Source organism: Corvus hawaiiensis, chromosome 8 (assembly GCF_020740725.1).
Source record: "Corvus hawaiiensis isolate bCorHaw1 chromosome 8, bCorHaw1.pri.cur, whole genome shotgun sequence".
In the NCBI taxonomy this organism is placed as follows: domain Eukaryota; kingdom Metazoa; phylum Chordata; class Aves; order Passeriformes; family Corvidae; genus Corvus; species Corvus hawaiiensis.
In genome coordinates, this window is record NC_063220.1 from 19,343,144 (window position 1) to 19,356,645 (window position 13,502).

The following is a 13,502-nucleotide window of genomic DNA, read 5'->3' on the forward strand; positions in this document are numbered from 1 at the left end:
TCTTTTCTCTGCCACCACGAAGGGAATTTTTCTGTATCTCAGTTTCAGTAAAACAAATGAGAGATTTGTTTCTGGTCCCCTTCTAAAATGGAAGAGGAAGGGGCTGTAGGTGCAAAGGGTTGTGAGTAGTGCTGACTGACATCTATTGGTAAACCAAAACAGGCTGATAAGGTACCTAGAAGCTTGGCTGTATTTGTGGGGTGTCTGGGGATTTGTGTTCCTTTTAAACATGAAAAGTTAGGCTTGCTCATTGTTAAGACAATGGCATCATGTTCTTGAAGAGACACAGCAAAGAGACGCTATCAGGAGCTTTCCATGCTTGTAGCCACGGCTGGTTGGGGCTGCTTATTGCCAGATGCCTGAGCCTCCTCTCAGACATCATTGCCATGGCCTTCCCTGCACACACCCATGAATCTCTCTGTGCCTCACTTGGACTTTGAAATCATGGCTAGGACACCGCTTCCTTCCCCCTTGGCTCTGAGTCAGGAGCACAGACAGCACCTGCCAGAGTGGGCCTCAGACCACATCCACTGCGACTGCCAACATAAATAACAGTGATAACTGGTGATATCTCTTCAAAGCACTTTATGCTTTTCCAAACCTCTTCCCAAAGATTTTAACCACTTCAAGGCACAGCTGGCACAGTGCAGTTTGGAAGGCTCTGCAGATTGAAACAAAACGCAACTATGCACCTTTTTTTGAGGAAGAAAATACTTTATTTTCCCCATCAGACATATATCATCTAAGTAATATCAGTAATATAAGTAATATAAGTAATATCTGCTCCTGATGGGAGGCCTGACAACACATATCTGAAAAGAGAAGCTGTATGAATTTACCATTTGGCGTATTTGTTATTTCTCAACCAGCTTGAAAACACAATTGATAATTACACAAAAGCAAATGCTGGGGACAAGTAATTTCCTTGCCCTCCTCTAGGACACATCATATGCATGACAACATGCACAAAGAACAGACAAGGCACAGTGGCATGAAGATGTACAAGAAAGAGAGAAGAGATTAATGCAGGTGCAGGCACATGCCAGTAACAGAACTTGTTTTACACTGAGAAGCACTAGCACTGCTAAAATTCCTGCACAGGGGGAAGTGGTCTTTCTGCCAGGAAGGGGAAAGAAGCTGACCTGGGAGACCACTATAGCCTGCAGGTCTTGTATGATCCCAGCCAGAGCTAGTTTAGGGCTCCTCAACATGGCAGGCTGACTGCTGTCCCCCAAGTCCAAGGGAGAGAAAGCTGCCAGGCTGTTCTTGCCAGAGAGAAAGGAAGAGACCTGGCAAGCTAGGCTAGAGTCTCCTGCATTTACCAGAGACAGGCAGAGTGAGAGGCAGACATCTCTCCCAGCAATGGCCCTGTGGAAGCTCTCATGCTCTCCCTTTGCAGGGGAAAATTGGTTTCCCAAGTTTCAGGTGTGAACAAACATTGCACATGAATATCACCATTTTGTTCCTCCTACTGCCCTAAAGAGCAGACTCAGTGCCTGGGAGCTGGTTGCCTAAGGCTGTTGGTCACTGTCCCATGGATCTGAGTTCAGCTGTCACACCTCTGCACTTCATCTGCCTTCCGTGACAGTTATGGGAGTCCCTGTGCAGAAAGGAGCAGGGGAGTGGAGGTTATCTTCTGGTGTGTGGTGACAGGCAGGGCTCTTACACTGTGCTGCTGTGGCTGCAGCATCCCTCCCTCAGTGGGAGGTAATCTGTGGGGCTGGTCCTGGGGTTTGGCACAGCTCGGAAGGGGAACAGAAACACTGGGCAATGCAAAAAGGGAGGCCCTGAGTCGCCTTCTCTGTTGAACACAGCATCTAAACAACACTCTCCCTTGTGAGAAATCTGAGGCTTTGTAAAGCCAAGCTTTACAGATAATAAGTTTTACCTTCATTTTCTTGGCAGAACCTGATTTCAGGATCCTGTTCCCCTCATGGTAGTTATTGCTAGGTTAAGGAGCTCAGCCTCAGCCAGCAACATATCTTACACTGACTACTGGCACAGGTTCAACCACCTGAAGCAGACAGTTACTGCTTGGATCTCTCCCAAAGTGCCGGACTTAGTTCCTCACAGATCAGCATCCCAAGCATTTGATAGCTGTGCTGTAATGCAGACTCAGAACCTCATCCAGTAATTTGGGTCCATGGAAAAGGCGGACACTCTATCAGAGACCTCAAAAGAACAGCAATTTTTTTTTTTACTTTGCAATTATACCTTGGTACCCGTAGTCTGCTCTTGAGCCAGGATCTAAAACAAGGTCTTACAAATTAATTTGTAAGAACCTTCCTCTGTGCCTTTCAACACACAGAAGACCTGATGAGTTAACTACAAAGGGCTGTGTGCACTCTTTGAGCCCCATTATACAGCACATAGCTCCTCTGTTCAATTACGATTTAGCATATGAATTTTCTGTTTAATTAAAATTTGGAGAAAAAGAAGCCTATTTCAGGAAGTTCTCCTGACATAGGCTGTTTTCTTCTGAATAAGAGAATAGCTTCAATGCAGAGAGGAGGAGGAAGTAAGTAACACCATTGTTCTATTTTCAGCTAGTAAAGCTAAAGGTAAGAAGTTTTGCTCACTTCCGAATTCAGTGGAACTGGGAGTCAAGAACCGTGGCAACATCTCACAGGTAAGTCTTGTCCCCAACAGCAGGAGCAGCTGATGATGGGAAGTGAGTCATGAGACCCTGCAGTTCCTGCCTCCACAGCTCCTGTCTGAAATCTAAGCTCCCTGTGTGTGGGGCAACAAGCTCCTTCTCACAGCCCCCGCTGGGCCCTCGTAGTTGAAGACCCTCTGCTTCAATTTAGTAAGACTATCTTGTGGTGGTGACAGCCCTGAAACTTGGGCCATCTGAGGACAGGGCTCATCCTGAGGTCCTTCAGACATTGCCAGAGAGGCTTTCCCCAGAATGCAGTGACACATCCATCTTAAAAAAGGTGACAATACAAGATGCCCCTGCACAAGGTCCCCACTAAACCTATCACTGCACAGCACACTAAACAGTGTAGCACTAATGAGAGCTGTTAGCAGTGGTCTGGTACAGCTCACATTTCTATTGGCTTTAAGCCTACAGAGCCTATTTGAGGCTAACTATTGCGGAATACCAGTGATTAAGGTATTTGAAATATATTTATAGTGGCCCTGTAATAGCAGCAATAGTCTGCCCCAATTACAAGGAAAGAGAAACCTCAGCAAACAGAAAAATGCTTGGAAGTGTTTTGCATGTGGTTGAAAAACTGATATTCAGCTCATTTTCACAATATTCTTTAATGCAAATGATGTCAGCACCCACAACTGAAAATTTGTTTCCTTGACAAAAAGAAGCAGCATCAAACTTTGTATATGGTGCTAGCTTGCAATGTGCAAGAACCTTGAGATGCAATTTAAGGAGTGTGAAAGTAAATGACAAAGATTTCTTAGTGTCAACGGCTGTGTTAGAAATCATGTAACCAGAAGTTTGCTCCCTAACACTCAGACCTAGGACTCCACCAGTACCAACTGCTTTTCATTTTAGAATATTTCAGGCCTTCTCCCAGTTACACTGGCAGTCAACTCTCATTGTGGTTATCCAGAGTTACGTGCTAGTAACCTCTTTCCTCAACACCTGAGTCTCAGGTACAGAGAGGGTTACCAAGGTAATCTGGGAACAAACTACAGCAGAATAAAACTGGCTGTAACCAGGTAGAAACAACTACATTTCTTCTTCCTGTTTCACACTGGTGATTATACTCTGCTTTCTTTACATGACAGCCACATCTTTTTCCCGAAGACCATTGTGTGTTTGGAACAGGTTGCAATATGCCATTCTGGACTCAAATGTTCAGAGTTTTGGGGTCCCTACTTTTTGGGGAAGGCTAGATAAAAGATGTTGTGCCAGCCTGTTCAGAGGCAGAAATCTAATACATCACCTAGCTCTAAATTTCATCTCTTCCCAAGATATAGGGGCAGGGGAGAAGGTGAAGGGGGGCAGAGGTTCTAGCTCTGTGGCATGATACATCATTACACTGGAGAAGAGCATCCCTGATTTTTCATACTAAGAGTTCCTGGCAATAGTGGTGTCTGTGTCCAGCTGTCTGGATTATCCTAACAGTGGGGTAACAGCTGACAGTGACTTGGTACACCATGACAGCCAGACTGGGAGCACTGGGCTGTTGAGCACTGCTGTAGGGGTGCGCATCAGACTGTGGCTAGAGGTTCTTGGGCACCTGAGACCCCAGCACACTTGACTTGGGCAAGATGTGATAGACCTCCTTTTGGGAAGAGTTGCCACTCAAGTTGTTTATCTGTATGTGTTCCATCCCCCAAATTTCTGCTTCTTCTTTCCCCATCTGGTCTAGGCTCTGGGGGTGCAGCTCTTCCTGTCTGGCTTCTTCCTCCTGTGAACAAGAAGAAAGCGTGACCTGCAATGTCAGCAAGCTACCAAGAAGCCTAGCAACAGTCCAGGAGAGAGGCAAGGTGTGCATGACACTAAAATATCTTCCCACATTCTTTCAGAAATTAGAACAAGCCTGCCTGTCTATTAGAGATCCAATACACTGTTTGCTGCAATACACTGATGAATGCACTTTCAAGCTTTAGAAAAACAAGGAGAGATTCATCCCTTTTCATCCTTTTGAGCACATTCACAGAAATGCTGTGGCAAAGCAAATCTGCAAGCAAACACTTGCATAAGATTTTGGGCATGTTCACATGAGAAGGAGGGCCTCCCAAAACACTCTTTCAGATGGGAAGGGATCACAAGACTACTCTGCAAAAGGGATGGCTTTTTTCTGAATCTGCAAGGTCACTTTGTGCTGTTTGGCTCCGCTCATTATTGAAGCCACAAAAACCTGAAGTAGTGACATGGCTCCCACATGCCTTGATGCCTTTGACTTTAAAGGTGAAGAGCCAAAATACACTGGCTGACTCAATGTGGGCAGTCTTTGGCAAAAGTCAGAATTCTGCAGGGAGATGCTATAAGCACACAGCTGACAACCTTCCACCCTATGTGTGATAAATAATCCACAGGCAAGATGTTAAGATCACAGTCCATGACAGCCATGAGCTGCTCTTGCTGGAGAGGACAGTTTGATCATTTTAATGTCTGAGGATGAACAGTTACAAAGCAACTGAAGACAGGCAAATTTTATCCACTGCCACAGGAGTAAGGCTGGCCTCCAAGGAGCCAGAAGGTGTGTTTAAAGGTACCATGGTTAACTGAGGGGACACGAAAGCAAGAGGTTTTGTGTCATTTTGCTTAAACAGAAAAGACTTATCATACAGAATGCTGACCCTGCCCCTGCCCAGGCCTTTTCGTCTTATGTCAATGAGGATTGGAAAAGCAAAGATGATACCAGGCCCTTTCACCCAGCAGGGCTGGTCACCTGATCTGAAGCTGGTTCAAATGCGTGGTGGAGAGCTACCAACCTTGCTAACATCACCCAATGGTTTGCCCAACAGATCCTTCCTCTTCAGCTCTTTTCTTTCTGGCACATCAAGCTTGTTCACCACAGCATCAATCTTGGAGCCAATGCTGTTTATAGACTGTTCCAGCTGCAGCACACGATGCAGGAGGCTGAGGGAAACATGGAGAGCATTTGTAAGCTTTTTCTTGTGATGATTAGTACGATTTGCAGCAGACATGTCCCAGAGACCTGAAATAGAAGTGAAAGCTCCCCATCAGATAACTGATTCACACCCACTGATGAGATAACTACCTGCTACACTGTGTTTTTGTCTGTAATCAGTGGTTCTGCTTAGGATGGGTCCCAGCCCAGACACGGTATAATACCACCATTAAATACTGCACCTGTCTCTCCTCTGATATGGCCCTATGTGGTTTGCTCAGTGTTTCTCAATAGTAGAATCAGGATATCCTGATTCTCTGTGCTGTATTTATCTCATGCTTCTCCTATGGAAGAATTAGCCAAGTATTATTCTTGGACCTGGAGGATAAAGGCCAACTAGGCTACAAATCAAGGATATTTATTGCTACAGGACCTTTTGTAAAGGTATCAGCTTTCCCTGGCCCAGTTATCTGACCTGAAACATGACAGAATATTGCCTGTGGCCACATGACAGGTGAAGAGGTTATTCAAGAGGCAGAAAGCAAAATTTCTTAATTCAATCTTTTACAGGAACAAGCAAACTACATAACTAGAACTGTACTGGTTACCTGCTTATTTACACACATGCAAGATAAAAGGGACAAGATCTTACTGAAACTGCTCAGCACCACTGTAAAGAGTCACATCAGGGAAGGAAACAGCAGGAAATTGGACCCCTCTTTTGCAGGGGGGTTAAACTACTGACAGCACAAACATACACTTGGAACTCTTCTTTGGAGACCCAGATGGCCTTATTGGTGTGGTTATTCCTTGCTTCCATGTAGGTCAGATTCTCATCCAGGTTGTTGTCACCATAGGATTTCCCCAAAATTTCAATCTCTGTATTCAGAGCAACCTGGAGAACAAAGAAACTCCTGCAAATATGGATACTGACTCTGTGGTCAGCTTTACTGTGAATAACACAGAGCTTCACAGGCAGTGATATACTCAGCTGTTTCCAGGTAGAGTTGGAACTATATTTTACTTGCCTGCTTAGTTTATACCATAAACCCAAAGATTCCTGAGGCCACTTTGGAGTGATCTCTACCAAACAGAAGATTTTTTTCCTTGCCCTTTTTTTTTACCCTTTTTGCCTCTAGGTCACGCTTCATCTGCTGTTGCTCCTCTTCGTCAAGGATGTGATTGCCATCTTTGTCAAATCTGGAGAAAGCTGCTGTGATCTCATGGTCTGCATGGCCCAGTCTGCAAAAGAATAGAAAGAGAAAGCTCAAAGCATAGAATTACACTGTTAAGCTCTAACAGAGTGGGAATTTTGAAATCAGTGTGTTGTTTCCTCTTGCCAGTGGCAAACCTAGACATCCCAAATGGGCAAGAAATAGTTAAACAAACCTATTTAGGACAGGAGATTAAACATTTGAGGAAAGATAATTTTTTTTTTTTTTGAGTCTTAAATTGCCCAGATCTGAGCTAACTGCTCTCCTTGTCTTGAAAAGCAGAAAATTTAAATTACCTGCATTACTAAGAGAAAGGACTAAGTGGGCATCCCTCAAACTGACTCACTTACTCCTTCAAGCTGTTCTTGAATTCTTCAAAGTCTAGTTGTTTCGTTCTGTTCTGCAGGGCTTTCTGCACATCGGAAATCCGCTCCTTCTTCAGTTTCAGCCTCGTGAGTGTCCGGTTGTAGCTCTGTTACCAAAGATACACACAGAACCATGCACAAAGAACCGTGAAGAGTAGAGCAGAGCAGGCAATGCAATACAGGTGAGCATATGCTGAGTAATACCAGCGGTTTTTAAGCTTTCCACAAGCAAAAATAAAACACTGCTGTATGAACCTCATCTCTAAACTAGGTTCATGCCTTCAGAGTGACACCAACACCCTAACCCTCTGATTTTCTTGTCCCAATTCTTCCTTTATCTGATTTCCCAGCACATCCACTGTTTAAGATAATGTCTCAAATACTATTCTTTCCAGAATATTGGTCCCACAGCAGAATTGTGACCTTCCAGGAGCTTTTCTGGAATTTGCCCATGGGAGAGTCAGATTTGTGCCACTGTAACAGGCTCAGCTTAGCAAAGTAAGGCTTGCCATGTTATTGATCAAAGTACTTCTACCTCTATGAAGGACTTTGTCTAGAGACCATCCTGGGAAGAAAAGTCTCTCAGAAACACTACATCAAGTAACAGGATTCCTCCAAGACCTGCTTGCTCATCTTCTCATTGCCAAAGGGTCTGGAAGCTTGATTTATCCCAGAAAGGAACTGTGACGCTTGGACATGCAAAGAACGGGGGTCTGGAGTTGTTTCTCTCTAGTAAATTCCACTTAGGTCAGGGACTTCCAAAATATGCTTCATGATTTAGCTAGAAAGCAGCATGGCATTCACTATTCATTACCTGCTTCAAGATGTCAGAGAGCTGTAGCTCATCCTTCTGGCTCGAAAGCTCCTCCTTGACTTCTGAGTAGGTGTCATTGATGATGGCTAGAAACATGTTCTAGAAAAAGGTGAAGAAGTGAGATGAATATGCATGAGACATCTTGCCTGCTCCAACAGCAGAAGCAGCAAGAAACAGGCACAGATGTGCAGGACTTGGTTAAACCAGGAGCTGCTTCCCCATGGGGTATCTCTTGGGCAAATTAAAGAGGGTGAAGAGAAGGCCTGCTTCAACCACACCGTGCTTTCTTAAGTTTTTGCAGTTAAAGCAGTGGCTGGAAGTACATTTGTTCCCACATCAAATACTACCTTTGGTAGCTTCTCTTGCAAAGTCTTAGGTTACATTTGGACTCCTGACACTGGGTGTTTAACTTGGTTATTATGAGCATCCCTCTGCATCCATTGCCTAGGAAGCCAGTCAGTTTCAGTCTTCACCTTAACAGATGTCGGCCCTTAATCACCCTAATAATCAAATCCCCAGTCGTAGTAACACACTCTTTGCCTACTGTGGGCTATTTGCACTGCAACCAGAAACTCCTTTTCTAAGCATTTGCACTGCACCTAACCCAGGGATTGTCAGGAGGGGTCTCTCAAGCACTGCTCTCAATACAGGGACAAGGAGGACTTGGTTGCTTACCAGGAGCACAAAGAAAACAAAGAACACATAGGTGACAAAGTAAATAGGCCCAAGGACCCTGTTGGCATTGTCAATGGAGTTGTAGTCAAAATCACCAAGAATGATCCGAAACTGGGTGAAACTGGGAGAAAGAAAGAGCACAGGGTCACACAAAGGCACATGCACTTATCCTACACCTTCAGACAGTCCTGAGGTGAACCTGAACCTGCCTGCAGCCCAGATGGGCACAGGCACAAACCAGAGCTGATCTGGTTAGAGCTAGAGGAAAATAAAACATGGTTTCCACACAAATTCAGGTCGTCCAAAGTGTGCTTTGGTATAAACAGGAATCAAAACCAAAACAACCTGAATTTCCCTTATTAAAGGCATTTGACTTAACAGAGGCATCTCTTGCTGAGAGTTTGTGAGACTCTGGAGGGATGTTAGAACTGGACAGTGCTCTTCAACTTGCAGTTCATAGCTCCTATAATGAAGGAAGTTTAAGTCTATTGATCCTAAGCTTCTTTGTCTCCGTTTTCTCTTGCAGACCCCTCAAAGGCAGGACCTGGATGCCCAGAGGTCTGTGAAACACAAGCTGAAAACCACTGCTGTAACAGATACCTCCATTAACATCACACATTGCTTGAGCAGGCCCATAGACTGCAGGATTGTCTGAGATGGGACTTTAACTCACTTCCCCAACACTCCCTTCTGTGTGTGTGCGCTCATCCTCCATCTCAGATATATTGGTCATTATCTGTGGGACTTCTCTGGAAACAGATATCCTTACCAATATCCACCATATCTTTTGTCCTCACTGATAAACACCAGACAAATAGAAATCTGCCTGTAGCCCTCATTTTTCTCGTTGTATTCTTTTGTCCATGAAGATGTCACAGCCAGAAGGCTGTGAGCAACTTATTAACCATTGTGGCTTTATTACGATGAGATACAACACGTGTCTGATTGACATTGAGATTTGCAACTGGCGGGAAGAGTGGAAAGCAGTTAAAATTATTTCGATAAAATTATGGTACTAACTTACACACTTACATGCATTTAACAAAGGTACTGAAGTTTTCCACTTGTGTCCCAAAAAGAAGGTAACCCAGCTGGGCATAGGCAAAGAAGACAATGAAGAACATAATGGCAAAGCCCAGGATGTCCTTAGCACAACGTGCCAGTGTGGAGGAGAGCTGGGTCATTGTTTTGTTAAAGCTAATGTACTTGAATATCTGCAGGATGGAAGAATGGGGACAAAGTTAGGCCAAAACATAAGCTAGGTCAGTCTTTTTCATGTATGCACATGCTTACTAAGACAAGAAGCTCGCTATAGGACCAAAGTACTGAGAAGAAAGTTGGCTAGGGAATGGTGGCTTATTCTTCAGGATATTTGTCCCAGGTGTGCCACCATCCTCCTCTGGGTTTGTAAACGTATGACTGTTCCCTCTGTCAAAGGAAAATATAAACAGGGACTACTAGAAGGACAAATGTCCTAAGGCTAATGAGGAGCCCCTTGCTGGCTTTCCACCACGCCAAGATGCTTTAGTTGAAATGCAAAGTCCATATCATCAGATGAGTCATTTCCAGCTGTTGAATGACCATCATGAAAAAAACATGGTTTGCAAGATTATCCTCAAGAATACCAAAATAGTACAGGGTGGACTAAGTTACGTGGTACTCAGGATTTTCTAAAACCGCTTTTACGCCACAGTGTCTGAGCTCATATTCCTGACTGTTATCTCCAAATAACTGACCTCAGAATGCAGGGTGAAAAGTTGCCCAGATTTACTGCAAAACAGAGCATATGACTTTGAAGAAAATCCTCTCTTGTATAGCTGTTACACTCATTTACTCAGAGGGATAGAAGAGACAACCCTCAAGCTCTCCAGAAGAAGAGGCCTGATTGGACACCTGGCACCTCCCACACCCCCTACAATACCTTGATCCAGGCAAAGAATAAGTTGACTGCATTCATGTTGTTGTACTGTGTCTGCCAGAATGCCAGGAACTCAAAGTCTGCATAGGTGTTGGGGTGTTTCAGCAGCTCTCCCAGCAGCCTGTTCACCTCAGTGGTGCGAAAGATGTGAAACCCAATAGCGACAATGGAGAGCTGCAAAGAGGAAGAGGAATAGTCCGCAGTGACCACTGTTTCCATGCTTTCCATGGAAATTAAAATGTCACAGAACTCATCGGAATCCCACTTCAGAGCTGCAGTCTAGTGGTGGGCTATGGAAATACAGTCTTGATGCGCTGAATGATGCCCTCACTTCACAGTCTCTGTGGCATCTCTAAGAAAGAATTTTCTCCTAGCAGTTCTTCCAGACACAAGAGCGTGTGTCCATGTACTCTGCAGTTCATTTTAGTATTAGAGCAAAACATGTGCCAGCTCTTGTCTCAGCTAGACTAATTTTCACATTCCTTCATTTATTTTGGCTCTTATATCTCTGCCATTGCTCCCCCAAAAAAGCGTGCAAGGATCCTCACCAGAATGACAACCACATCCAGGATGTTCCAGATGCTGGTGAAGTACTGAAGCTTGTGGATACGGAGCTCCAAAGCCTCTTCCACCACATAGTAGAAGATAAAGACACAGAATACAATTTCACAGGCAACAATGAAGAAGTCCCATGCGCTGACATATCGTATAAGCTTCACTGTGCGGATCTGCCAGGAGGGAATGGCACCACCAGTGGCTGGAAATTCAACCACTAACCTTGAAGGGGACAAGGAAACAATTACAAACTAGGGGATGGAGGCTCAGAGATAATTTTGAGAGGCATCACACTTGAACATGACCTATCCACTAGACCATGAGTGTGAGAGTTGTGTGCGTGTTTATGCAGCCATATCTCTGCTGCTCCACTGCCTCTGATAGGAAAGGGTGAAAGGTGACGAGAAGTGTGACCGGCTATTTCAGGAAGAGCAAGACTAATCCATACAATTTCTACTGACATCACTCAGACCCACCCCACTGGTGGACCATAATAAAATATTTGCATTTTAAGAAGCAATGGCATTGAGGAAGATGCAAGAGGCTGAAGAATTTTCATCGTGACTCAGCTTACCTCAGAACACAGAACAGATTGATATTTGCATTATACACAGAGAAATCAATGAAGACGACTCGTGTTCCCCGATCCAGCCACAGTTTCTCCTTCAAGACTTGCAGGGCTTCAGCACTCTCTTCTCTGGTCATCTTGAGGTCTATGTAGTATCCTCCCCCACTGTAACTGGTTAGTTTTCCCCAGTGAGATGAACCACCCAGCTCCTCCTCAGAATGGTACCTCCACCTGCAACAGACAAGCCGCAAGCAAAGGCTTCACTGGCCCAGGCTTGGATATGGCCTTGTACCCAGGAGAAATTAGACTATATCTTCAACGGGCAGAGCAGTTTTAAATTAAAGAATTGGCACTTAATTCCTATTCCAGATCTGACCCCACACAATTTCTCCACTAGTGTTAGTTTTATGGTTTAGTGCTTCCCAGCAGTGACACAACATGATTTGCAATACTATGGAGGGAAAATTCGGAGGTTTGTTGGCTATATTGGTCTTGTTTTCATGGAGGTTACTCTCAGGATCCACTCTATTGCCTTCTACCATATCACACACAACCATCTGCTTAGAATGCTCTTGTGCTCATATTTCCTAATGAATAACAGCTTCTTGTTCATGGATCAAGACTCATGGAGTGAGCAGAGTTATTAAACTGCAGCTACCTCACATTATTATAGAGAAGTAGGTTGTCAAGATGAAAGGGATGCACTCCCTTTTCTCTGGCTCCTGAAATCCCGGAGGAAAGCAAATAGTAACTTGCCAGCTGAATGCCAGCTTGCCATTTGGTGGATCTGGTCCCAAAAATCTTTATTTATCCTCACTCTCTTAAAAATAGGCAACAACTTCTTCCTAATTTTCCACTGGATTTTTCCATGGCTTTCCCAACATGAAAACTCATTCTGTTGTGCCACTCATTCTGTTGTGCTTCTTCACAAAGAGACACTTGATCCACTCAAATTGATAGACAAAAAGGATTTGCTGCCTCTGACTGCAAGGGGAATTCTAGCCTTATGTGAGACGCTCATCCCCGACATCCTGCAGGTCAGCAGTTCTTACTTGAACTAGAAGAGACTAATTTGGATTAGATGCACTTACGCTGTTCCGTTGATGAGCCCAAAGGAGACCCTTTCTTCTTTTTCTTCGGAGTATACATCATAGCAGCCAGAGATTTCCTCCTTGAAGTCATCATGGACCACACAGGAGTTGTTCTTCACCTTCAATTGTCTCATGCGTGGGACACCCAGCAGCAAGTTCTCGTAATAGATGTATGACTGGGTGCTGTGCACTGCCAGGGACTCGTTGTTGTACCACTTTGTCCAGTAAAGATTATCCAGCAGGGGACCTTGTGCATACTGCAAAGGAGGGAGAGGAGAACAGCTCCTTCATAGCTCATGCATCAGAGGAATTTTCTTAGTCTGGGATTGAGGTAGTAAGACCTGACCCACCCCCCTCTGCTCCCCAGGATGGAAAGTAGTAGAAATTTGTGTTGGATGTGTGTTAAAGAGAAGAAAGACCAGGGCTGGTGGTAGAGGAGGAATGCTGGGCAGCAGGGTCATTGTTAGTTTCTCATAGGCCTGTAATGTATTTGCAGCACCTTCTATGGCTAATGAAGAGACAAGAGCCCTGCAAGTCTCTTTGTCTCTTCTACTTCAGTCACCACAAGTTTCAAGGAATTGCCTTGGCACCAGTTGTGAATGATGAAAAGTGCATGTGCCAGTATCCTGGAAGCAGTGGGGGAGAAACAATAGTGCCATTGTTTGCTCGAGTGTTTTAATATGACAGAAAAAAGACAAATCTAATTAACAAATAATTTCTGGCTGTCAGAGATAAGTGGTTGCAATAACTCAATGG

The 13,502-nt window shown here is 44.4% G+C and overlaps 1 protein-coding gene across 1 annotated transcript in view; it reads right to left on the reverse strand.

The window, feature by feature from the left end:
• Positions 1–2,498: 2,498 nt before the first annotated feature.
• The window catches only part of PKD2L1 (polycystin 2 like 1, transient receptor potential cation channel), a 32,476-nt gene continuing 21,472 nt past the window's right edge, over positions 2,499–13,502 (reverse strand). Inside the window, 12 exon segments of the mRNA XM_048311359.1 lie at positions 2,499–4,376; positions 5,407–5,554; positions 6,305–6,441; positions 6,671–6,788; positions 7,111–7,232; positions 7,940–8,038; positions 8,615–8,735; positions 9,647–9,828; positions 10,536–10,706; positions 11,081–11,309; positions 11,662–11,886; positions 12,747–13,003. Coding sequence (XP_048167316.1) covers positions 4,029–4,376; positions 5,407–5,554; positions 6,305–6,441; positions 6,671–6,788; positions 7,111–7,232; positions 7,940–8,038; positions 8,615–8,735; positions 9,647–9,828; positions 10,536–10,706; positions 11,081–11,309; positions 11,662–11,886; positions 12,747–13,003 — 2,157 coding nt within the window. The 3' untranslated portion in view covers positions 2,499–4,028.